The sequence below is a fragment of the Euwallacea similis genome, chromosome 29 (genome assembly GCF_039881205.1).
Source record: "Euwallacea similis isolate ESF13 chromosome 29, ESF131.1, whole genome shotgun sequence".
Lineage (NCBI taxonomy): Eukaryota > Metazoa > Arthropoda > Insecta > Coleoptera > Curculionidae > Euwallacea > Euwallacea similis.
Genome location: NC_089637.1, coordinates 559,086 through 584,178, shown reverse-complemented (window position 1 = coordinate 584,178; position 25,093 = coordinate 559,086). Strand labels below are relative to the sequence as shown.

Genomic DNA, 25,093 nt, shown 5'->3' with positions numbered 1-25,093 from the left:
GGGATAACACGTTTCTGTGGTTACAAATCAGCCCGCAAAATAGCTGCTTAAGGAGGAATTTCACATTGTTGTTTAGTGAGCAGATAAATAGAAAGCAAGAGAGTAGCACTTAATTGTTGAATATAAATAAAAAATAAAACAATACAACTGAATCAATTGCACTCAATAAAATAATTATAGTTTTATCAGATATTTACCAAGAGCACTTGTTTGGGGTTTTATTACGAGTAAAACTCCACCATATTCTTTATTCTCCAGCATATTCTGGAGACAACAAAAACCAATGTTGGTTATCCCAATTTTTCGAAAAAAGCCGCAAATAACGGCAAAATTGGAATCATCTTCACAAATAGCATCGGACTCGGATGCCATTTCATTTACGCATTTTTGCATCAGCTTTTGTCATACGTTAAAGTCCGATACACATTAAATGTCTTTTCATCGTCCTCGTTTAGTCATGTTCGTCTCCCAACTGCTCAGTTTTAAAAACTAAACACATTTGCACTATTTTTTTGGTAAATTTAAATAATTAAAAGAACATCAACATCTGCGATAAGTCGCTCCACGTTATTTTGACGTTTACCAAATTCGGTTTGACACTGTACTGTGTTGGGAACTGGCTTATTAAATGAATTTTTGAAATACTTCATAAATGATAATTACTGTTAGTAGTTTTCAGATATAAGAGAGAGCTAGAAGTAAATCAAGCGATCCAGTTATATCAAATCAAATTCATAGTATTCCCACCATTAACCATCTATCGCCTGTCAGTATTCACTGCTTAGGTTCAAGTTAGTTCAGGTTCAGGCTGCTGAAATCCTTCTTTACTTTTTTTATATTTTATTAACTTTAAATCACACCATTAAAGCTAGAACTAAACCGAAAAAAATCTATATCAGAGTACTAGAAATACATTTACCGTTTCCCAGTATACCTACATTGACCTGTTAGATATACAGGGTGCATTCTAATGATTGTGAAAAATTTTAATCAGAGATTTTAAATCGAAAAATAATACTGGTTTATTATACAGGGTGTTGAACTTACGTTAAATACGTGATACCAAAGATCTTTCTAATCGTGTTGTACAAGCTGCAAGGACAATTCGAAAACAGGGTCTAGGTATTACAAGTCATGCTGATTCCTGGGTACTATGAGCGAAACTTCGTGTTCAGTAACAGGGGCAAATTCGAACAAGTGCTGTAAATTAGATAATCATTATTTACTTAAAAAGAGCTTATTGATAAACTGTTCAAAAACCATTTCTCTCTGTTAGTATGTAACTTATATTATAATGTTTTTGTGTTGTATAGTGTTTTTTAATAGGCTTCTTGTGAGGCCACTTATCATCCCTTAAAAATAAGTCACCTAAAATAAGTCATACACCATTTCAAACACTCTGCGTAAAGCATATTCCAAAAACACTTCATTAAGGAAATACTTAACTTTGTATTTGCAAAAAATTGCTTACCAAAAATGCATTAGTAAATAGAGTTTTCCCTTCTAAATAAAGCTTTATTTAGCAATTACTAAATACAGCTTTTCCCTTCAGAAATAGCAGGGTATTCAGAAATAATATTTATTATCCAAAAACCCAGTGGCGTATCGTTTTTTCCTTCAAAAATATACAGTTGTGCGCACAATTAAGACGAATTTCTATTTTATTTGAATGATTTTTGCCAGGATTTCCTTATTTTTCCAACCCCAACTTTTTCCCTCCCCGATTTAAACCTGCAGGATGCGACGACAGGCGGCGACGGTGCATGCTCTATCAGCCCGAAAACTGCGAGCCGAGGGCGAAGGGAGCGCTTCGAGGGCCACTCGAGTTGGGCCCCATACGTGACCCAACAAAGCCCATCTCGGCAGCGCTGCTGATTTAATGATGTCTTGTTTTAATTGCTGACAAATTGCCAATTCCCACTGTCACGTCTTTGCTGTTAGCCCCGTCGTTCTGTTTCGCTTTCCATATCCTTTTCGGTTATTGTTGTTGTTTTTTTTATCCTAATTTGCGACAGACAATAATCAGGATTGGCGGTTGCTGGGGTGGCATATGGATAAAGTTAGGATGTCTTTTCGTACCCTGATAGTATATACAGTGGGACTCTTTAGTTAGTGTAATTTCATTACTGGAACTTTTTTAGTATAAATTTAACGAAAACGTAAATGCAATTAGCATAAAAGGAAAGATTAAGATTCATTTTGAAACTGATAAAGACGAATGAATATTATAATTGTTGACAACGTACCAGATGCGGACAGTGGTTCTTTCCAGGACGAGGGTGTGAGCGTGGACGATTTCTTAGATATGTTCACCTAAACTGTTATAAAGTTTCAGGGGTTTTGAAAAGAAAAACATCACTAAATTGTTCACAAAAATACTCGAAATGGCACATTTTTCAATCATTTTTGAGAGCTTTTATTCCTGAAACGCCATGGTCGAGTTTCATGAACAAAAAAGACTATGAAAGTTCGTTTCTTGTAGACTCATTGCTAAATACTTATAAAAAAAAAATTTTAATTCTGTACAGGGCAAAGAATAATTTCATGGAAAATTAATAGCATTTGGGAAACCTATAAATACGGAAATAAGGGAAAATTTAATAAAAATTACAAACAAAAACGATTTTGGGGCCAACAAATCATATATTATTTTGGTTTATTATCAGAGCTGCTTTATTTTTGTTGCCAACTACTCAGCAATTCTTGAATTTTTTATAAACACTGCTGTCCCCTTCCTGCAACAATTTGCGATCATATTTCGCCAGTAATCCTGTTACGGGATTAACGAGAACTATCCACCTGGAAGTTGAATTCGTCAGGCAGTTATCCAATATTACAATCCAGCCCTCCTATAAGCCGATGCTAACGATAGGTCGCTGATTAATAGTTGCCAAGTAACCGAAGCAGCGCCGCGGGTCAAGTGGCATCACGACGCTCTAAATCTGGTCCTTGAAGGGATATCTTCCCTCCGCCCTTGGGTATTACATTCCACGTGCAATTTGAAAAACAATTCGAGAATTAACGATAATGCCCGTTCTTTTATTGCTCAGTCAAGGTTTAGTACCCTATACAAGTGTTATGTGGGAAATCCCTATAAAGTTGCCTGTAATCTTTATAAGTAGTGAAACTGGTTTTGTGGAAATTGATTTTGCACCAAAGCACGTAGAATCTGAGTTCCCATGCTCTGTAGTATAAAACCCGCAGGGAGCAGTTTGGAATCAAATGAGGGCGTAAAAGGGCCAAAGTTAAAAACAAAAATTTTTCTCCAAATAAATATAAAGTGAGCAATAAAATTGCAAAATGGAAATCTGCAAGCAAATCCGCTTTGCGATCTTTTCATCTGTTACAATAAAAGATGGGATAAAAAAATAGAAGGGACAAACAGAAGAAACTACTGTGAAGACTAATGCCCCTAAAGATATGGAGCACACTGTCTACCTTAACGAGAAAAGAATTTATAACAAGTACTTATGCCATAAATAAAGTAAACCTTCAGTTTATCCAAAAAAGTTGCCAAAGTGCTAGAATTAAAAATGAACTTGCAATTAGTCTTTTTTATGATTTTTACGTTCTGGGGCGTCAAAATTTAGCTCACAAACAGTTAAAGCTAAATTTAGCGGGAATTTTTATGAGCTTTGCGCCCTAGAGCCTAAAGCGACACTTAACTCCGGCAAATCGTAAAAGATCCCCAAAGAGAATGATCCAAGATCCCCATATACCCCCCCCCCCCTCCCCGCCCCCACCACCACCAATATTCCCGCGAATTTGCAGCATGCGGCTGCTGTATATTATTACTAATTATTTTTGCCATGGTTGCAGGAAAAAATTCACAGCTTGTACCTGCTGTTAGACCGCATTTTAAGAAATATGAAAACTCCTCTAATTCACACAACATTCCTCGAGAGCTTTTAGAGTCCTTCCGCACGAACACTCTCGCACGCCGTCTGAATTTTTACGTTAGACAAAGAGCTTTAAAAAATCGTCGATTTACGCAGGGAGTAAATCACAATGAGGCCGCACATTTGTTCTTTGGTTGGTAGCGCTGAGAGTTCAAGTGCTCGTTCGGCTTTAGCTACCTACGGCTACATGCAGTTGAAGTGGGTATTGTGCCCTACGGACCGCCGAGCACTCCAGAACTCCCTTTTGTGCGTTTCGGGGCACTAGACAATCTAAAAAATGCTCCACTTATTATCATGATAAAGGGCCTAATGCACTATTTATTCGCTTATTGTGATCGCTGGTTGGTCAGGATTGTGCGTGTATCGTCGGTTGGCTTCTTATCGCGCCGTCACCTGGATGCGATTTTCAAAATGGGTGCGATGGCTTGTGTTTATTTTGTTTGTTCTCAAGGGCCGGAGGGAATGTCACTAATATGTTGTTACTGCATGTACTTATCGCCCTTTTCAAATCGCTATAAATGCAACGATTTTATCGGGCACGTTGCGGGCTTTGGTGGAGCTCACGCAGTGGATTTCACAAATTATGAAAACTGGACCACCTCGGAATTAGCTTTCAAACATTGCAAATGTGCCCCGACTAATCAGTGCAAATTTGGAAGATATCCGTCGTTTTTACGATAATACCCTGTGGCATACCTTGTGTTGGTCAGGTGTTGAATTCATCTCTCTGATCTGAAGTTCTCTCTTCCATTCTTTATCTCAACTTTTAGGTTGTAAACGTTTTTCTCCTTACCATCCTATTACTAACGGCAAAATTGAGAGATGGCATCGAACTTTAAAAACAGCTATCAAGGCTTATGCCGCTGAACGTTGGACAGAAATATTAGTACCCACCGTCTTATTTGGATTACATTCTATTCTTCGAGAAGAGGTAGGGATTTCTCCTGCAGAAATGTTGTACGATACAACTTCAAGACTTCCAGATGATTTTAAAAAAAAATAACAATGACATTGCAAAACCTTTTTCTTTCGTACAAGCCCTCAAACAAAAATTACAATCTTTTCAACCAGTCCCTCCCCGCCATCATTCTAATAAGAAAGTTTTTATAGCTCCCGAATTAAATACCTGTACACACGTTTTCGTTCGAAATGACATTATTAAGAAACCTCTTTAATCTCCTTTTGAAGGTCCTTTTCTTGTGAAAAATCGTAACGACAAAATTTTTATAATTATTATTAGAAATAAGGAAGTGGATATTTCCAAAGATAGACTTAAACCAGCATTCTTGATTCATCAGAACGCACACTTAGACAATCAAACACATATTTTTCCTAAGCAATCAAAAACTAAAACTGTACGTTTCTCTTTGTAAATTACAAACTATTTCACACATTCCTTGAATATTTTTTAAATTGTATTAATTATTTCACCTAGTTTTGTTATGTTATTGCCTCCGTTACTAAGAGGAGAGTATTGTGGCGTACCTTGTATTGGTCAGGTGTTGAATTCATTTACCAAATACTCCTGTACTAGTAATTGGTTCCTTTATAATAATATCGCCTGGTAGTTTGTTTATAGGTATATTGTAACTTAGATCATTTCCAAAAAATAAATTTAGCAAACCACCATTTTCATATATCTTTTGTATTTTTAGAATAGTCATGGTGTGTCAAAAAATCCATATATATATATGGTTTTGTAAAATAAGATTAACCAGTAAAAAATGAACCTTCGGATTTGAATTCATATGTTCGTTCTACGGCAACCCCTTCAGATCTCTCCAAATTTGGTATCTACACGTTTATATTTTTGGTATTTCTTCAGGTTTAGAATTTGCAAATGCAAAATTTACCGTGTAACTCAAAAATTCCAATTTTTTTGTCCAGGTTCTTCATGGAGAAGAAATGAAAAAGGATCGTCACGTGACACTCTACGTTCACTCATTACTGAAAACCAAAAATTCTTTTGCATTGGGCACCGCTCCCTATATAAATATCTCCTAATTGCATGGAGATGAAAAGGGCACATCAAATAACGCCAGGAGACCGGCATTCTCTATGATTTTCGCGGGTGTTCAGGGAAAATAATGAGTTGCCAGTTAGTAAAAATTATCCCCGAAGGAAAAGGTCGCACATTAGCTCCCTTAAGAGGGCTACTAATGATATTGTTTCTTTCAGCAGTATTTGTGGTAGTGCTAAATTTAGTTTTTTTAGCTATTCTTGACTTTTTTAAAACCACAATAAAGCCCTGTAAATAAATAAATATTTTAATTTACCGTTACAATTTACCGCAGACCGATAAAGGACAACTTGGCAGTCATTACTGCGCTTGCATATTTGAAGAGTTCCCGAGTTCATTACTTACCTTTCCGGTTATTTTATAACTATTTGATATTCAAATAAAAAGGCTGAGCGTTGTGTCTAATATGTATGTATTTTAATGTAAGTGCCTGGTACCTTACGACAAATATTTACTTACTAATTAAATCCAGTTTCCTTGAAGTTCAATTTCAAACACCGATAAAACTATTTTTAATTAAAACTGCAAAAAAATTTGCTTGCACTTTCCAAATTTTTAAACGGTATTTCTTACTATAAATGAGTTCTATTGTTTCGACTTGTTCGAGTGTTCTTTTATTTGGTTTGAGAACTACGCCTCTCATACAAGTAGGGTTTGTTGGAATTGTACGTTATATCAGTTAAAACTAAGTGAGAATGACATTAACCCCTTGGACGAAAAGTCTCGTTAAGGCCTCGGTGCCAAACCAGTCACTGCCTTCAGAAACTAAAAAAAAGTTGTTAAAGAAAAGAAAATTAACAGAACTAAAGTGTATAGAGTGTGAGTAACTTAAATATGCTAAATACTCTGAAAATTCTTCGTTAAAAACATGTCATAAAACGTCATAAAAGGTAACAAAAGTCTTTGTCCGAGCCCTTAGTAAAGAGCGAATGTTATTCTCAGTTAGTTTTAATTAAGAATAGTGGGCAAGTCCACCACTCTTACAGCCTCTAGTTGTGTGTTATGCGTTATTCCCCGACAAAATAAAAGAAACGTTTTCTTATTGTGTAACTCGAGGCCCAGATTTAAGCTAAAGTATATTCGAACAGACTTCTCCTTATAAAAATGCAGCTTTATTCCTTCCTACCACATAGTATGAGTCATATCGATGTACCTACTTGCCTTATCTTCTATAACTGTATCTATTGGATGAATTCTGCACGAACCGATCCTTGTAAGGGCCCGGTCTCCTGTTGTAATTGTTACGTTCCTGATTTCGATTATACCAGTTTTGCTGGTAGTGGTTCCCTTGATTGTAGCTATTTCCCTGAGAATACTGATTTCTCTGATTGTAATTATTATTTTGGTAATGGCCGCGACCGCCTTGCCAGTAGTTGTCCTGATGCATGTTATTGTTATAGGGCTGGTTGTAACCTGTAAATGAAAAATTGTTTATACAGGGTGTCCCGAAAAATCAATATCAAAAATGGTATCATGAGATTATTTGGGTCAAAATATTAAGATTTAGGTCAAAAGTTATTTGAAAAAAGTTTCTCGTTTAGATGCTATTGGTGGTCAAAGTTCTTGAAAAAAAAACATACTTTTTGCTATATCTCGAGAATGCTTCAATGGATTTTAATCAATCCCATTGTGCATTTATTCATTAGTATAGAGATTATTTTCATGTAACATTCATGTCTTTTCGCAAGGTGAAAGTGGTAAATTCTTAGCCATATTCGTACAAAAATTATCAGAACTTTTCATTGAGTAGCTGCATCGTATCAGTGTTTTTTCTGATGATACATTACCCCTTTCTCCAACTTTTCTATCTCTTGGAAATTTCTCGTACGATTAACATTTGACGTCGAAAAAAATTATTTTCTTTTCTCATACAGAACACCAACTTGCCATTCCTTCGATAATTATCAACGCTTGTCGATGTGAACGCTGACGTCACTTATGGAAAACGTCATAAAAATCAAAAAACTGAATTCATTAAAAAAATTTTTAAATAAAAAAACAATTTAAATGAACTATAAAAAACGATAAATATGAAAAATTCAATAATTAAAAAAATCATAGCAGATGTTTAAAGTGACTCAAAAGAAACGTAAAAAAATGTTGATGAATTTTATGACATTTTCGATAAGTGACGTCAGCGTTTACATCGACAAGCGTTGATAATTATCGAAGGAATGGCAAGTTGGTGTTCTGTATGAGAAAAGAAAATAATTTTTTTCGACGTGAAATGTTAACCGTACGAGAAATTTCCAAGAGATGGAAAAGTTAGAGAAAAGGTTAATGTATCATCAGAAAAAAAAACTATACGATGGAGTTACCCAATGAAAAGTTCTGATAATTTTTGTACGAAGATGGCTAAGAATTTACCACTTTCACATTGCGAAAAAACATTAATATTACATGAAAATAATCTCTGTACTAATGAATAAATGCACAATGGGATTCATTAAAATCCATTGAAGCATTCTCGAGATATAGCAAAAAGTATGTCTTTTTTTCAAGAACTTTAACCGCCAATAGCATCTAAACGAGAAACTTTTTTCAAATAACTTTTGAGCTAAATCTTAATGTTTGACCCAAATAATCTCGTGATGCCATTTTTGACATTGATTTTCGGGACACCCTGTAATTAGCGGGTTTTTAGTGCAATTGCCAAAAAAAAAAAAAAAAATGCGTCAAAAAAAAACAAACTCGACGTTCCAATCGTCGGAGCCTTATCGAGGCTCAAATTAGGCGTACGAGTGCGAGTGACAAGCGTACAAAAGCGTCAATTATGCGCGTCATGAGCGTCGGCCGACGTCGTTGCCGTCATCGCTTTGTGCTTTCGTCGTCACGCCCGCAAACAATGCCCAACGACACAAAACGGGGCCTGCCGGAACCGATTAGTTTGTCAAAACAGAAATTATTAATACACAATGCCGAGGGGCGGTGCAGTTGACACAGCGATATCTCCAGGTTATGAGACCGTGCGATTGTATATTTTAATACACAAGTGGGATGTTTTAATTAATAATAATTGTTTTTATAAAAAAAAATATATATATATTTGCCGAATTTTTCTCTTTTAAAGTCGCATTTATTGAACAGTTTGTTATTCGTAAATGCAAACACAGAATACAGTGCAACATTTACACCATACAGGGTGATTCACAACTTGTCAATAAAATTTTAGGGGTAAATGTGTTATGAAAAACTAAGTCGATTTTGTAAGAAATTTTTTTGAAAAATCCTTAAAAATTTTTCGGAAAAAATTGTTAAAGTTTAACCATTGTATAACTGGACGACTATAATGTTCCCGTTTTTCTGCAGAATCCCTTTTAGGTTCATCAATCTTACGTATAATTTATAGTTGGGTCTCCCACGTGTCAATGGTTGGGAACTAAAGACATGAGTGATCCGACTAAAAGGGTACTTTTGTTTCACCCGAAATAAAAGAAGCGAACTTACATGTGTAAGCAATTTTGGCATTATAAATTGTTACCCTTAAGTCGGATCACTCATGTCTTCAGCTTCCAACCACTGACACGTGGGAGACCTAACTATAAATTATACTAAGGTTGATGAACCTAATAGGGATTCTGCAGAAACCATAATATACAGACATCCAGATATACAACGATTAAACTTTAACAATATTTTCCGCGAAAATTATAAGGATTTTCCAAAACATTTTCTTACAACATCGACTTAGTTTTTCATGACACACCTACCCCTAAAATTTTATAGATAAGTTGTGAATCACCCTGTATAAGAGACAACTTACAACACTGTGCGGTTGCCACTTGGTGCGTTTAATAGTTAATTTCTGATTCCTTTTATGCGGAATGAATTCGAAACCGGGAAAAAGGGACAAGAATTCTTCATTATTTAGAACCTATTACGGCTTACTCAGATCAGAAAATGCATGACTGGGAACTTTGGCGACAATGACAGCAAAGTTAGTTGGTTTTTTTTGTTAAAGCGTCAATCTTGTTTCACAACCGACTTGAAAAGCGAATTGAAAATCATCAAAGAAACACGCAGAAGTTTCAATACTATAATCGAAACCTTAACAATTTAAATGACAATTTAGCAAATATTGGCTATTAAAAGCTGCCAGGTTCCCAGATTAAAGGCATCTGTTTTGAAAGCTATGGCGCAATGCCGATATTTCGAAAGACTAACATTGCGGTGCATTACGTCTCTAGGTAAATAATGAGCAATACACGTATCATTATTAACCCGTTATTCAATTGTTGAAAAAAAGCGAGGCAATGTACTTTACAGTCATTCGACACACCCAATAATGGAATCTTTTAAAGCTATCAGGAGAAAAAGCAATACATATGTTAACAGGATAAAGCAGGTAACATATGTATGTGATAACTATGGATCTAGCAATGGCCGAATATTGAGAAATGAATATAAATTTCTTTTAAAAGGCGTTAAGCTATTTCTAACATATTTTTATTTCGACTAAGAAGTTCAACTATTAGATCATCATAATATCGGACATGAAACGTTGTATGTAACTCATACACAATGAAGTTTTATTCCACTCATTCATTTACAGACTCGTTCGCAAGCTCTCTCGGCCATAAATTGATTTAACTTTATAAAAGCTTACATTACGCACTTGTTAGATAAATTAATATTATGGCATTTATTTTTTACATATTAAGGTTCATCCGGAAATTTCAGGGACGTAACCATGGAGAAAGTTGTTTGGAGTTTTATGTTAAAGCTTTTTTGTCCCTTGACGCTTTTTTTTATCTCGTTTCATTCTCGAGAGGGCAATTGAACTAAAAAAATTCAGTTCTCTCCTGGAATTAAACCATCCTGACCAACAAGAATTATTCAAAATAGCTAACACCAATTAAGACACATACATGAACCGAATCTTCTAAGTCCTGAACAGTTGCAAAAAATACCAGGTCTGTTTCTTATTGAAATACATACACCAATAATTCGATCTCTCAAATGTTCTTAATACATACAGACATTAAATTTATTATAGAAAAATTCGTAGTGGATAATCTTCAGGATACAAAGATTAACCTAGGCCCACATGCAACTTTTAGGAAATAAATTTTTCCGTCGTGTTTATGTTTTGCATGTGATGTAGTAGATTAGCATAGCATAAATAGCCATTAATTTATTATCGACGATTAAACTGTTAGTGTTTTCATTGTCAGCACAAAACAGTTTATAATGTTCAAAAAATATCAGCTCTCACGTAAATGTATTTAAAAGGTAGCTTATCATTCAGCGAAAATTTTAACAATTGTACGACATTTTAAAACACGATAGAAAGAAAAACAACTTAAGTCTAATATACCTCTGATTTTACTCATACATATAAACCAAACATTTCAAGGTCTATAAAACTATGTAAAAATATATAGGGTGAGTCATTTAAAATAAAGTATGCTCATTTCTGTCATTTTCCTGCAGTCATTCGTTATTTTCTTAACAGATTCCAACTAGCAATGCAAAATTTCAAAACGTTTATATTTACGAGTTTTTGATATCCCCAATAAACTTACCTTTTATCCCGGATGAAACAGACCTCCAAGCCCTGGACTTATGGTTTTTTTTCTAACTAAATTAGAAAGTATTCAACTCTGGGAACTTTGAAGAAAAAATAATATCAAATAGTATAAAACTTTAGACAACAATATCTGAGTCCGCCTTGCATCCGTTGTTTGCTTTAACAACCAGGAGTGCCACGTGTTTCTGAATAAGCCACGTGTTCTGCAGCAATTTGAACGTCGTTGTAATTAAATCGGTTTTAAATTCGATGTGTACTTGGTCCCAATATTGAGAATTTACTTTGCGAAGTCATGTTTGACTTTAAACCCTATTGCCCATTCGGATTCGATAAACAAATTTGATATTTCGTATCATGGAACTTAGACGGATGACTCAAGTGTGATAAATAATAACTAAGAAATATTATCCAGTAATGTTATAAAGTGTACAGGACATTAAAATCGTCCCCGAATTCGGTAAAATATCTACGTTTTTAACTATACCTTCTTCAACGACGTAAACCGCATAAAATAGCGAGATGGCTAAAGTGACAATAAAAACGCAAAACTTGTTTTAACATCGATAGAATCTATTCAAATGCATAACAAGAATAATAAAAAATGAACTCTTCAAAGGATGCGTTCATGTCTTCAAATATAGGTCAACAGGTTCAGTAAACATGGACACTTTACTATTAATTACAGAGTTTATGTTCTTAAACCTTAATGAACATATAATTGGGCAATGACCAAGAATTTCCTTTACTTTAGCACTGCTCTTTTATTTTATTTAACTATTACGTTATTTCGAATATGAAGCTATTACAGACTTTCTCAGCCCCCTCAGACGATTCAATTGAAATCAAATTTTCCAGTTCCGAAAACATCACTGACCGCTGTAACTAGCAGGATTGTCCCTTCTGGCAAATCTATTTATAAAGACTGGTGCGCAAAATTGGGACTATTATCGACGGTCAAATTAACGGAGGGTTGGTCCTACACAGGGCCTTTTAAGCCCCTACCTAAACATTTCAATAAGCTGTAGAAGGAATAGAACGCAAACAAACAATAATTCACCTGAAACCAGTGTTAGTTTCAAATATCGTCCCATGCAAAATAAGCAATTTCTAGTTGTAAATATTCAGGAGACTAATATACTCCTTTGATTCAATACGAAATGTCTAACTTTAAAGTGGTTTTGCGGTGGACAAAGGAGGACCAGTCAATCTGACACCAGCGTTTTCGACAAACCACTTGTGTGTAAATTGGATCCAGAAATATTCCGGAAAGGAATGCCCTCGGCGATTGTCCGGCGCAGATTGAAGTTCTTTGTGGAAACGCAAACTGGCGTACAATTCCGACTTGTTGGGGCTGATAGGTTTGTTATTGACCAGTAACACTAGGTTAAAAAGATACAGGGTGCCGGGGAATTTAAGAGGGAAAAGCCCAGATTAGATTCTTCATGGTGAAAATGAGAAAAATATAAGTGTAGAACCAGCAATTACTCCTCTTTCAAGACACGGACTGTTTTTGAAATCTTCCGCAATTTATCATGTTCATCACTAGTGTTTACACAATATACAAGGTGTTATAAGTTTGGGGACCACTATGGAGATGTCGGAAACCATAAGATAAATAAGCTATGACGTGGGCTGGCGGCATTATAACTGTTTCAGTCCAAATATTCAGATTTTTCGGCGCTACCGCCCTATACATACTTTTTTCTGAAAACTGGTCTGTTTTGATTTGTCAACTGAAATTACTTGGAAAGTAGCAAGCGAAGGGCTCTCCTAGTTCGGGTAACCAAATGCTCTACATGCATGGAATGAAGCTACAACTCAAACACATCCATTGTTGAAGTAAACAGCCCATTTTTTTTTTTTGTTTTAATATTGCGCATTTTCGCTGCACACGCCATGAGCAGACCCAACATCGCCTCCTATATTCAATGCGGTTTTAAGTTCCAACTCAATTTTACTATTTCGGATTTATATGTACTTTAAATATTGCGTATGCCCGTCACGCTTGTTAGTGATAGATAAGTATATGCCTCTTGTAAAACTAATGCGCTTAGTGAAAACTAAAACAAATCCAAAGTGAAGTTAAAAAAAGATGAATTTAAGCACGTATATAACTTCTATTTTATTTCACGAAAAAATTTCGCATTTTAAAAACTACGGAATCATTAGGAAGCTCAACTTCAATTAGAAGTAAATGATGTTCCTTCAACCCTGGGTGATTAAAATTGTTAAAAAATTAACGTATGAAATATCTTTAAATCATTTATGTTGAATTTATGTAATTAAAGATGAAAAATAACATTTTTTACTAAAAAAATTGTATGATGTTAGTTTGAAAAAATATAATTTCCGATAAAAATACTCAATTTATCAATATTGGAACATTTATAAAATAGTAATGTGGTATGAAATTTTCTTATAAAAATATGCATTCTGAACAAAATGTCTGAAAATAATTCATGCACTAGACGTATTATGGATGAAAACTAATACATGTTTTTCATGTACGCTCTGTATATGTCAAAATTATTAATGTCAAATTACCACAACTTTAATACAAAATCTTAAAAATTACATTTCCTAGAAAACTTATGCTGGACACTTGCTGGTCAGGAAGCGAACACTCTTAACTCATACCGTGAACACAAAAGATGCGCGTCATCCCAGGATTGACACATGAAATATATACATATATTGTCAAGTATTGACGTCTATTTCGCAAGTGGCCGTCACATATAATGGAACGGAACTTAACCTGAAAATCTACGTTAAACCAATTAAATGAGAGCATGACATGATGACATTCAGAGAAAGTCGGACAGTAGAAGACCAAAAAACGAGTTCCAGACACTGTAGAAAATGTAAGACAGATAATGCATGAAAACCCGAATACTTCCTTGATTCCTGAGATTGTCACAGCAGATCAACTTACTTTATGGTACCTGTTACCGAATTCTCAAAAAGGACCTAAATTTGTTTCCATACAAAATACAAGTATTCCAAGAACTTCAACCTTTAGATTATGAAACGCGGATAAATTATTGCATTTGGTTCAATGCAACAATGAATAACAATCTTCTGGACCTATCATTCTTTAGTGATGAAGCCAGGTTTCATTTATCGGGATATGCGAATGTGGAGTGCAAATAATCCTCACATATTTCAAGAATCTCCATTACATCCGCAAAAAAATTGGAGTTTGGGTTGCTGTCTCCCAAAGACGTTTAATTAGACCAATCTTCTTCAACGAGAGTGTTACAGCAGAACGTTATCAAAACACATTGGACGAATTCATTAATCAACTACATCCTGACGAATTACAACAGGGTTATTTCTAACATGATGGAGCAACAGCTCATGAAGCTCGTACAATCTTAGATTATCTAAAAGAACATTATGTCAATCGTTTGATAAGTATACATACAGAGCATATCTACCCACCTCAGTCTCCAGACCTTACGCCACTGGATTATTTCTTTTTTCCAACTTTAAAAAATAACGTTTTTAGACAACCAGTATACACAATCGAAGACTTTAAGAAACGGATTAGAGCAGAGTGTGCAAATATTACCTCAGAAGTTCTTGACAATGTCTTCGAGAGTGAAGTGTCGGGTAATTTTGTGCGTTGAAATAAATGGACAACATTTTCACCAATTATTGTGAATTTTTCAAACAATTAAACTTGTGTTGTTGAAAAATAGCCTTAATGTTTAATTGAAATCTTCAAAATTAAAAGTAAATAAAGCAACATAATCTCACTCGGCTCCTTTATCAAAAATTAATTTTAACGTCATTTTGCGGCTTATAATCAAGCTTCGACCTACTTTTCATTTTCTATTTCTCTTGTGCAAAATTCCACAGCTGGGTAGATATGAAATTTAAATGATCACTCGGTATTTATCTTTAAAAGACGACCCAAGATTCAGATACGCGGCAATTTCTCCCAACGCTTCAAATTAACTGTATTTATCAAGATTTTTTTCACTTTAAGCAGCAACAAGATTTAGTTAATCAACTAGATCATGTTGAATTTACTATACTTTTTTAGAGAATAATAATTTCAAATTTAGTGGTGAGTTTTATGTACTCATAAACCACAATTAATATACTTACCACCCTGTCCTCCCCCTCCATAATTCCTGTTCCTATTCGAATCCAAATTATTAGGCGGAGGTATATTAGCGTATTCCCTTCTATTGTCATTCCTACGCGTGTAATGTCCTAACGATCTATGACCGGAAACATCTAAGAACGCCCTGAAATACAACACAACTGTTTTATGGTCTGGAAAATTCTCATATTCGGGTATATATTTCATGTTGGAAATCACATATCACAAACATTTTCGACTTTTGTCGTCCTTCAAATACATAATTTTTCAATTAAAATTTTGAGAATTAAGTCCCAGGTCATACAATAGTAAAGGCCATTCCAAAGCAACTACTTAATTTACATACCTTTGAGTAGCTGGGGCCATTCCGATTTGCGCTCTCCAATTTTGGTTGGCTGCTGGGGTTAAGTCTTCAGGCTTCAGTACTCGAGGAGGGTCTTTAGCTCCTTTTAACTTTCTCGCAGGAAATATGTATCCTTTAGTGTATTTTGGATCCCGAAACTTAACTGTTACCACTATGTTCCCATAAATCACCGGCAATCCTTTAACTGGAGACTCCAAAGAACCACTGAAAAATAATTTAAACTTGGAAACACTTAAAATGTAACACATCATTCAAATTTTTCCAGGTGAGTTCATAATGAAATATTTTAAAATAAAGCTTTAATCAATTAATCTCACATTCCGATCAAAACCATATGAAACTGAACTGAAAAATGGAATTATTTTTAGAGGAAAAGTAAGAGAAAAATTGGAAAAATACAATTTGAATACTTCTTTTCATTTTTACAAAAAGTTTATGTAAAAGTTACTAGTACATTAATAATTGGGCTGGAAGAAGCTAGAATGTAAAATACCAATAACTACATCTTACTAACCTATCTTTGGACGGGACACAAATATCTGAAATCAAAACGGTGCCTCGCATGCCTTGAATTGCAATAGGACACTCAGTTTCGTTGTCAACCTTCTGTTGATACAAGCCACTTAACAGCTGGTATCCTTCGTTGCTTGACGCAATGTACAATCTGTCATCACCTCGCACATTTCTCTTTCTCTCAGCTTCAGTCAGTCCATCATAGTAAGGTTTTAAGGCGCTGAATAACCTCTTTTCCTCCACGAATGGCAAGAGGGCAACTCCTTGCCATGCATATTTTTTACCATTTAGGTCGATTTTAAAGTCTTCCGGGTAAAAGTCAATTATGGGAGAATCCTTGAAATTTACAATTTTACACTGAGAATTGTGCTAAACACGGAATTAAACTTACTGGATCTGACATTAGTTTTGCGAAAGGCGCTGGAACGTGTTTGCTACTGGCTGCTGGGAATACACCCATAAGTTGTTCCAATGGATTAAACTGTAACAAAATATGAGAATAACCTTCTAAATGGATTTATTTACGTTATTAATTTTGTGAAAAAATCGTATTACTTGGTTCCCACTTCTAGTTTACAAGTGGAATATACAGGGTGTTTGCTAAACATATGGCACAATTTTAGAAGTATATTTGTTTAATAGAGCGATAGAAAATTTTCAATGATAGATAGATAGGGTCATGTCGAATTTATATAACCATATTTATTCTTATACAAAGTCTCATCGCTTTTGAAATATCAGCCAAAGTGGGAGAGTACGGAGGTACATAAATAGAGAGAGCAAGTAAATGCATTAGAAATGAAGGATCTCATTTTGAAAATGAAATTAATTAATAGAAGTATTGTTTAACTTAGAACTAGCGCTATACGTTATAAGATGGTTAACATTTACTTCTTGTATCATTTATTCTCTTATTGTGAATAATATTTCCTTTTGTTTTTAGTTTTGTAAACTTTTTGTTTTGTTGTGTCAATACGCATATTCAGAATATTTAAAAAAATATTTCCATAAGCGTAAAATGTTTAATACTAAAAAAGTGAACTTAATTTTATCAACAATAATTTCGTATAAAAATCTAAAAAGGCCGATATTTCAATGAATGATGAAACTTTGTATTAGGATAAATATAATTATATAGATTCAAAACGACGTCATTTATTTTCTATCGAAAACTTTATCGCTTCACCAAATATCTCGTATATAATATATAAATAGATACATAAATATAAATGTAAATTTTTTTAATGAAATACCAAGCTTCATTAATAAAATGCGAATAAGTATAATTATTTTCCAAAACCATCAAATTGTAGAAAATCGTAATAAAATAATATGTTTAATAGCAACGATCGCATTAACACTTCAAATTTATTATAGAAACAAAAACTTACGGGTTTAGTATTAGTCTCGAAGTCAGTACTAAGTCCAGCAATATTACAAAAATCTGAAGCGAACGGCGCATAATGGTAAGGATAGTACCACTTCCATGAAGCGCATCCTTGATAATAATACTTCAATACCCAACACAGGCCTTTTACATAATGAAGAGCAACAGAATATCTGCAAAACAAAAAATATTTATTAGTAATGAATTGTAATAAATGTTCTCAAAATTTCAAAAAATCTTTTCCTAATGATTACTCAATAGGGACAGGAGAAAAACGGCGTTTTTAATAAGACCGAATATGGTTTTCTTTTGGGAAAATACGATTAGAAAGTAGATTCGATGCAAAACAAAGGAGCTTTGAGATAAAGTTTCAATTTTTCTAATGCAACACTATTTAAAGAACAAAATGAATAAGATAATTAAGTTACTTCAATTTTATTCATTGTACATAAAATCGATCTAATTACCTATTAAAAGACCATGAGCAGAAGTCATATCCAAAACTATTATTGTACCATAAGTCGTAATACCAAGAAATGGGTATGCTTAGTTGCATTATTGTAGGTTTTAATAATTGAAGTATACAGGAGTGAAATGAGGATAGTCACGTTTTTTAAGAATATTGATTTTAAAGTTTGAAATCAAAATTTGGATTGGTAAATTACATATTTGTTAAAATATGTAGACATTTGTATGGAAACTTCTCATAGTAAGTTATTATTTTCTCAAAACTGTACTGCTCCTTTATTTTCTTTTAACTTTAACAATAGGCATGCAAGAAATGATTAAACCAAAAAAAAAACACATTCAAATACTAAATCTCCAGGATTAAATAAAAAAAACAGTTACATAGAGAGATGCAAATAACTTCCTGTCCTAATTCTTTGAAGGTTAAACTTCCCCTTTTTCAAGTTTATGCCTGAAGTTATGTCCTTCTCTGTATGTACAAGGTACATTTAAACTGCAAGCTTAGACCTTTGCCTTAATTTTATAATCATTTTATAATTACACGTTCCCCTATTTAACTAATTTTGGCAAAAAACTGATTTTCCCCGTTTTTTCCCTCTGCTCTTCAATTATTACTGACGAACATATCGTAGTGTGGTTAACATCAATTTTACTTGTAATCTTTCATGAGCATCAATAAAGTCAATAAAAACTTAACGCTGTATTCAATTCACAAGCAATTAAATAATAAAAGCTCGTAGGCTTCCCCCAAGAATCTTGACAGGGTTAAATAAATTCACTTCCTAGAAATAATAAATTCATGGGCAATAACAAAAAAACAAACCTAAATTCTATTTGGTCAGCTCCAACATCAAACTTAGACTCATAATAACGATCCTTGAAACCATCCTCCCATAATCTTACTTCATCATGAGCTTGATCATCATCACTATCCTCCATTTCACCTTCACATTTCCGTTTTCGATCATGTCGATCTTCTATATAACATAAAAATACAATTATTAATTAATAATGCAACAGGTTTTATAAGTACCCAGAGTTAAATTTTGAAACAACCAACAAGTATGCTATTAAATAACTAACCTGAATTACCTCCATCTTCCTTTTTAAACATCGATTCCAAAGCAGTTTTAGGATTCGCCATTTGTGGACCAGAATATGACTCTGTATGCATTCCAGCTCTTCGTATATTAAAGGCTTCATGTCTAGCATTAACTACTGCAGACTGCTGTCCAATGGCCTACAATGGAAAAAAATTACTATCCAGACTTACAATTTTGTTCCATAAAAGTACCTTTGGAGCAAATTGAGTGTTATTTAATAACGCAAAGTTTGGTTTATACTGATTAAAACCTTCCCTGCGTTTCTTAGCTTTTTCTCTGGCCTTAAATGCTACTTCTTTTTGTTGTCTAGTTTTAAAAATTTCATCCTCAACTTTTCCTAGTTCTAACATTATCATTTGTACTCTTTCTAAGTTTACATCTCCACTATCTGTTAGATAACCCTTAAAATACAAAATCATTTTAAGAAATTTAAAAAGTAAAAGAAATTTACCCCTGTTTTATAAACACAATCCTTATATAGTCTAATTAGCCGGTCAATTGCATTCTCCCTAATTTCTAGACTGGGCAAATGCGGTAGAAAATCGTTACCCACAAAGAAACACATGAAAACCCAATCATCCAAGACTCTATCAAATTCGTATTTAAATGGGAGATTAGGCATGGCAAGTTCTTTTTCCAAGTATTCCCTGAGGACATTCAAACGAACGAATATAAACTCAGTTTCGCCACTAATCTGAACTTCCGGTTCTTGACCATGTTCGCTGCTGACTCCTCCAATACAATCCTTCATCTCATGACCTTGTAGGATTAAATAAGATTAACAATGGTGTAAAAAAATATAGAATTATAGTTGAAATTCTGAAGTTGATATCTGAAGTGGAAATAGATGAATTTACAAAAAAACAACTTTGAAATTGCTTAGTAGTCTCAAAATATCATTTTATTTGGTTTTTAATTCATCAAAATCCATTCATAAATAATTAAGTAATAGCTTTGCTGATTTTTTTTAAACACCCTGTATTTGACTTACCAAGCTGTCCACAAATGTCACAAGGCCTTGGTTTATTAGGACGAAATTCCTCCCTAATAATGGTGAAATTAGGCTCGTGTGTCGCCAGACCCAACATAATTAAATCTGCATCTGCTCCACATAGAACATGCTGAGTGTTTGGATCATGATCAGGCTGTGCTCTCTGCCTTCTGATATAGTCCATAATTTTATGCTCACCTTCTCCAGGAACATTAGCATCAGATAAAATAATTTTAATCCCCTTCCACCCTGGATTATTATTGAGCCTCTCGTGAATGTAATAATGCAAACAATCAGATAAATGGGCCATGAATGGAGTTCCTGGAGTGATGCAGTTTGAATCAAAATGCTCCTCCTTGGGTTTCTCAGGAGGCAGCACACAACCTTTGAGTAAAAGATCTGCCCTAATTCTTTTGATTTCATTTATTTTCTCAACAGTTTCCTTTGAAGCTCTGAAACGTCTAGATCTTTGTTGATTCATCTTTGCCCTTGGGGCCACTCCATCAATGGCCATGTAAAGTAGCTTTCTAGGTCTCACAATATCAAACAATCTGTCAATGCACTCAAATATCGCAATCATCATTTCATCTTCAGTTTTTGGGGCAGGCCGATCTTCAGGATGCGTACAGGGATGAATAATTCCGTTCATGTCAAGATATAAATTGTCAAATTCGACCTGATTGGGGTTCGGTTCTGATGAATTTATGGGAATTTTTATTCCATTTACATCTACAGCCTATGTAAGACAAAAAAATAAAAATACTTATTTTTGTTATTTATTATACAGCATCAATTTAGAGATTTAAAAAAGACACGTACCTTTTGCTCCACACAATGCACAATAACAGAAGGGTACTTTCGGCTGAGCCATCTGAAGAATGCTGGAACTCCCATTGTAAAATGTCAATACACGGCCAAGAAATTCAGTTGGGAAACTTTTCTATGAATTGTTATAAAATAATTGTATTTCTGGCCAATTTTCTTTTAGTAATTTTATGATAATGAATGTTTTTGTGAATTATTGATGAAAACTTTAGCGTTTTGGTGAAAGTGACATGTGGGGGGTGCAGAGGAACAAGAAAAAAATAGTTTTAGTTGTCTTTGACGTTGAAGTTTCAAACATGCCCTGATGATGACATTGATCGAGCATTATGTGAGATGTCAGTCAAGAGTGGAATCTGCTACATGTTACTGTCTCTTTCTATTACGTACTAATCAAGGGACACTTACATATCAGCTAAAGTATTAGCTACTGCATTTTAGCAAAGTGCACTGAACAGTAGAGCGTCTGACGTTAGATAAGGTAGGCCACCTTTAATTCACTAATTTAATAAATTCATTTTTTTATTGTTACTAACTTATAATTTAATTAACAACTAAACTACCCGTTCTTCAAATATCACAAAAAAATTGGATAATTATTCATTATATGTTTAACTAATTTGATATTCAAAATCAACACACAAATTTTATTTTCACGTTCTTTATATAAAAACAGAGGTCATTGCTTAAAAACATAAATTACACTATTTCTCCTGGAACGCCAACATACGTAAATTTAACGTACCCTATTTCGCTTATGAAAAATTTGGCATAGGCATTAATAGTCTGATTACAAGGTAATACTTCCTCCACTACTACAACGAACGAATGACATGTTATTTAGTGACATATAGTGACGTACTTAGTGTGTGAGTGAATCTCCAAGAAGTTGGTTTGTAGGCGTAAATTTTATTTATAATAAACCTTTATGTTACGTTTTGTGAATTATACTTATAAATATATAATAGCTACAAAATGCTGTCCTTTTAATTGTCTCTAATACAATGTGACGATAAAAGGAGTCTAAGCCCAAACAAATATCAAATAACGCAGGTTTAGACTATTATTATGCCAATGATTTTGTTGACATAAACCAGATAAAAGGCAAGAATATGGAGATGGATGTGGATCGTTTTAGTGATGATATTATAATATCATCGGCAAGAACTATAGTTTAGATAAAATAGAGGAAGGATCCATCTAGGTCCAAACTGAAAAAAACCTTTCATAATACCTAAGAAAATAATTACCCTGCTGGTTCCTTTAGCTTAGATCTACTTTTACAACTGCCTCCTCATGCTTTTAGTCAAAGTGTTGAAGCCGAAAGTACAGGTTCACATGAGGAAAACATTTTGACTGAAGCTAGATATGGTCTAATAATTCGGTGACAAAAAGAAAAAGAAAAACTATACAAAGAAATTATGTTTACATGAGACCAGGACCTTCTGAAATTCATATAATGTGTATATGTCCCTCAGCTGTATAATTTTGTCTCCAAATATGTGTTCAATGCTAATTCATACTTGGAAATATCATAAATATTTAAGAAGCATCATTGACAGATTATTCTGTTGAAATACTTACTAAATCAATATAGGAAAATAACAGGAACCTAATCACGGATAATTTGTTCATCAGCGTCCTGCTGGTAAACAAAAATCTCTGCATGCAGAACTTCTAGAATTGTTTAACAAAAGACTTTGGTTTCCATTAAATCAACACAAATGCATCGAAGCCTAAACTAATCCATTCGTATGACAATATTAAAGGAGCCGTACACACACACTGAATATGTGTTCTAATAGAAAACAAAACTATGGCCACTTGCAGTGTTCTATAATATGATAAACATAGGTGCTCTTAATTCTTATATCATATGCAGTGGCTGACAAAAGTATTTAAACAGTTTAAAAAAACTCCAAGGAATGAATAGGAACGCCTCCAATAAAAAATTGTTATAGTATGTAAGATGTAAGTTAAACATACAATGAGTAAAAGCCAAACTCGTTCACTAAACAAAATTATGTTTTTTAAATGGACAACATGCAGAGATTGGTTTAAACGCTTCAAAAATAATCATTTTGACGTTGAAGACAAAGCATGCTCTGGCGCACCGAAACGATTTGAAGACCAAGAATTGGAGGCCTTACTTAATGAAGACCCATGTTAAACACAAGTTGTACTTGCAGAATCATTAGGGGTTAATCACCCAACAGTTTCAAAACGTTTAAAGGCATTAAGAATGATCCACAAAGAAAGAAATTGGGCACCATACGAATTGAAGCCGCGAGACGTCGAGCGGTGTTTGTTTGCATGTGAACAACTGTTCTAAAGGCAGAAAAGAAAAGGCTTCTTACATCGTATCGTGATTGGCAATGAAAAGTGGATACACTACGATAATCTCAAACGTAAAAAATCGTGGAGTAAGCCCTACTAATCAACGGCAAAACCGAATAATCATAGTTCCAAACTCTTACTCTGTATTTGGTGGGATCAGCTGGGCGTAGTGTATTATGAGCTGTTCAAACCTAACGAGATTATCACGGGAAATCATTACAGGTTATAATTGATGCGTTTAAGTCAAGTATTAAAGGAAAAAACGGCCGCAATATGAGGAGAGACATGATAAGGTGATTTTACAGCATGACAACGCTCGGCCCCATGTTGTAAAATCTGTCAAAACATACTTATAAACACTCAAATTGGATATATGGGTACCGCACAAACTTACTGAACGGCAACATCTGAAACGGTTTGAAATTTGCGTTTCTGTGCTCGCACGTCAAGCGCGATTGATCGCACTTGATCCATTTTTGCAACGTATTGTCACCTGTAACGAAAAGTGGATTATGTATGAAAACATCGTAAGAAAAAGGATGTACTGTGAGCTCACATAACCTGGCCCCTCCATATCTAAAACCGGATTGAGGCTGAAAAAGAGAATGCTGTGTATATGGTGCAACATCCAAGGCTCAATCCATTACGAGCTTTTGAAACCCAACGAAAAACTCAATTCGGATAAATACTATCGACAAATGGACGAGTTAAAGAAAGCACTTTAAGGAAATGATATCGGCGATGTTCAATAGTAAGGAAATTATACTATATCACGACAATACCAGACCATATGTAGCTTTGGCGACTCTCAAGAAAATAGTAGACTTAGGCTGAGAAACTCTTTCGCACTATTATACTTCCCAGATCTTACATCCTCCGATTTTCGCTTGTTTGCATGACGTCATTAAAGAACCTTTAAAATGTTTACTGAAAGAAAAATGGGCGAACATTTCTCTAGAGGCAACAGCTAATTTGATTTATTTCACGTCTAGCATCTTAATACTATTATTTTGGCCAAAGGCGGATCTGTAAAGTATTAATTGTCAATATAATTGTAACTTTTTAGTCGTATTATATGAATTTTTCAACTGTACGAATACTTTTGGGAACCACTGCATGGATAATCACAATCCGTCTTCAAATGGAATGCGCGAGGAAAATAGATTGAATTCCAGTAATGTTCCCCTTAATTTAACCTGCTTGTTGCGAACTTTCGGTTACAATGAACTAATCCATAAAATACCAACCAAAGCATTATTAAACGGTATGTTAGATTTTTTAAAATAATGCAACCATTTATATCGAACTTTAGGATAAAACGAGCCTCAATGTATTGTATAATGAGTTTTTAGTTGTTTGAATTTCAATCGCTATTCCATCGAATACGTGGGGGATTATCCCTAAAGAAAACTGGCAAATCTCTTCCTTTGATTAGTAAATATAATATCGTCAACTGATTGCAAGGAAATGCAAAACAAAGCAATGTGTACATATTAACAATATTAATTTAATAAAAATGGAAAATACTAATTCATAATTTCAAATAAG

The 25,093-nt window shown here is 34.2% G+C and overlaps 1 protein-coding gene across 2 annotated transcripts; it reads right to left on the bottom strand.

Annotated features, from left to right (window-relative positions):
* Positions 1-6,349: 6,349 nt before the first annotated feature.
* Rat1 (5'-3' exoribonuclease 2 Rat1) lies at positions 6,350-21,390 on the bottom strand. Of its 2 annotated transcripts, none has more exons than XM_066403338.1 (12): positions 21,206-21,390; positions 20,387-21,122; positions 19,847-20,154; positions 19,587-19,796; positions 19,376-19,532; positions 19,116-19,269; positions 17,829-17,997; positions 16,829-16,918; positions 16,439-16,773; positions 15,907-16,128; positions 15,563-15,705; positions 6,350-7,332 (listed from the first exon to the last, which is right to left on the bottom strand). In XM_066403338.1, exons 1-12 carry the CDS (start codon positions 21,278-21,280, stop codon positions 7,082-7,084), a joined length of 2,850 nt encoding a protein of 949 aa, XP_066259435.1. In that variant the 5' UTR covers positions 21,281-21,390; the 3' UTR covers positions 6,350-7,081. The 2 variants fall into 2 exon arrangements, with proteins under 2 accessions (XP_066259435.1, XP_066259436.1); XM_066403339.1 differs by having other exon boundaries at positions 6,351-7,332; positions 19,116-19,266; positions 21,206-21,388.
* Positions 21,391-25,093: the final 3,703 nt, after the last annotated feature.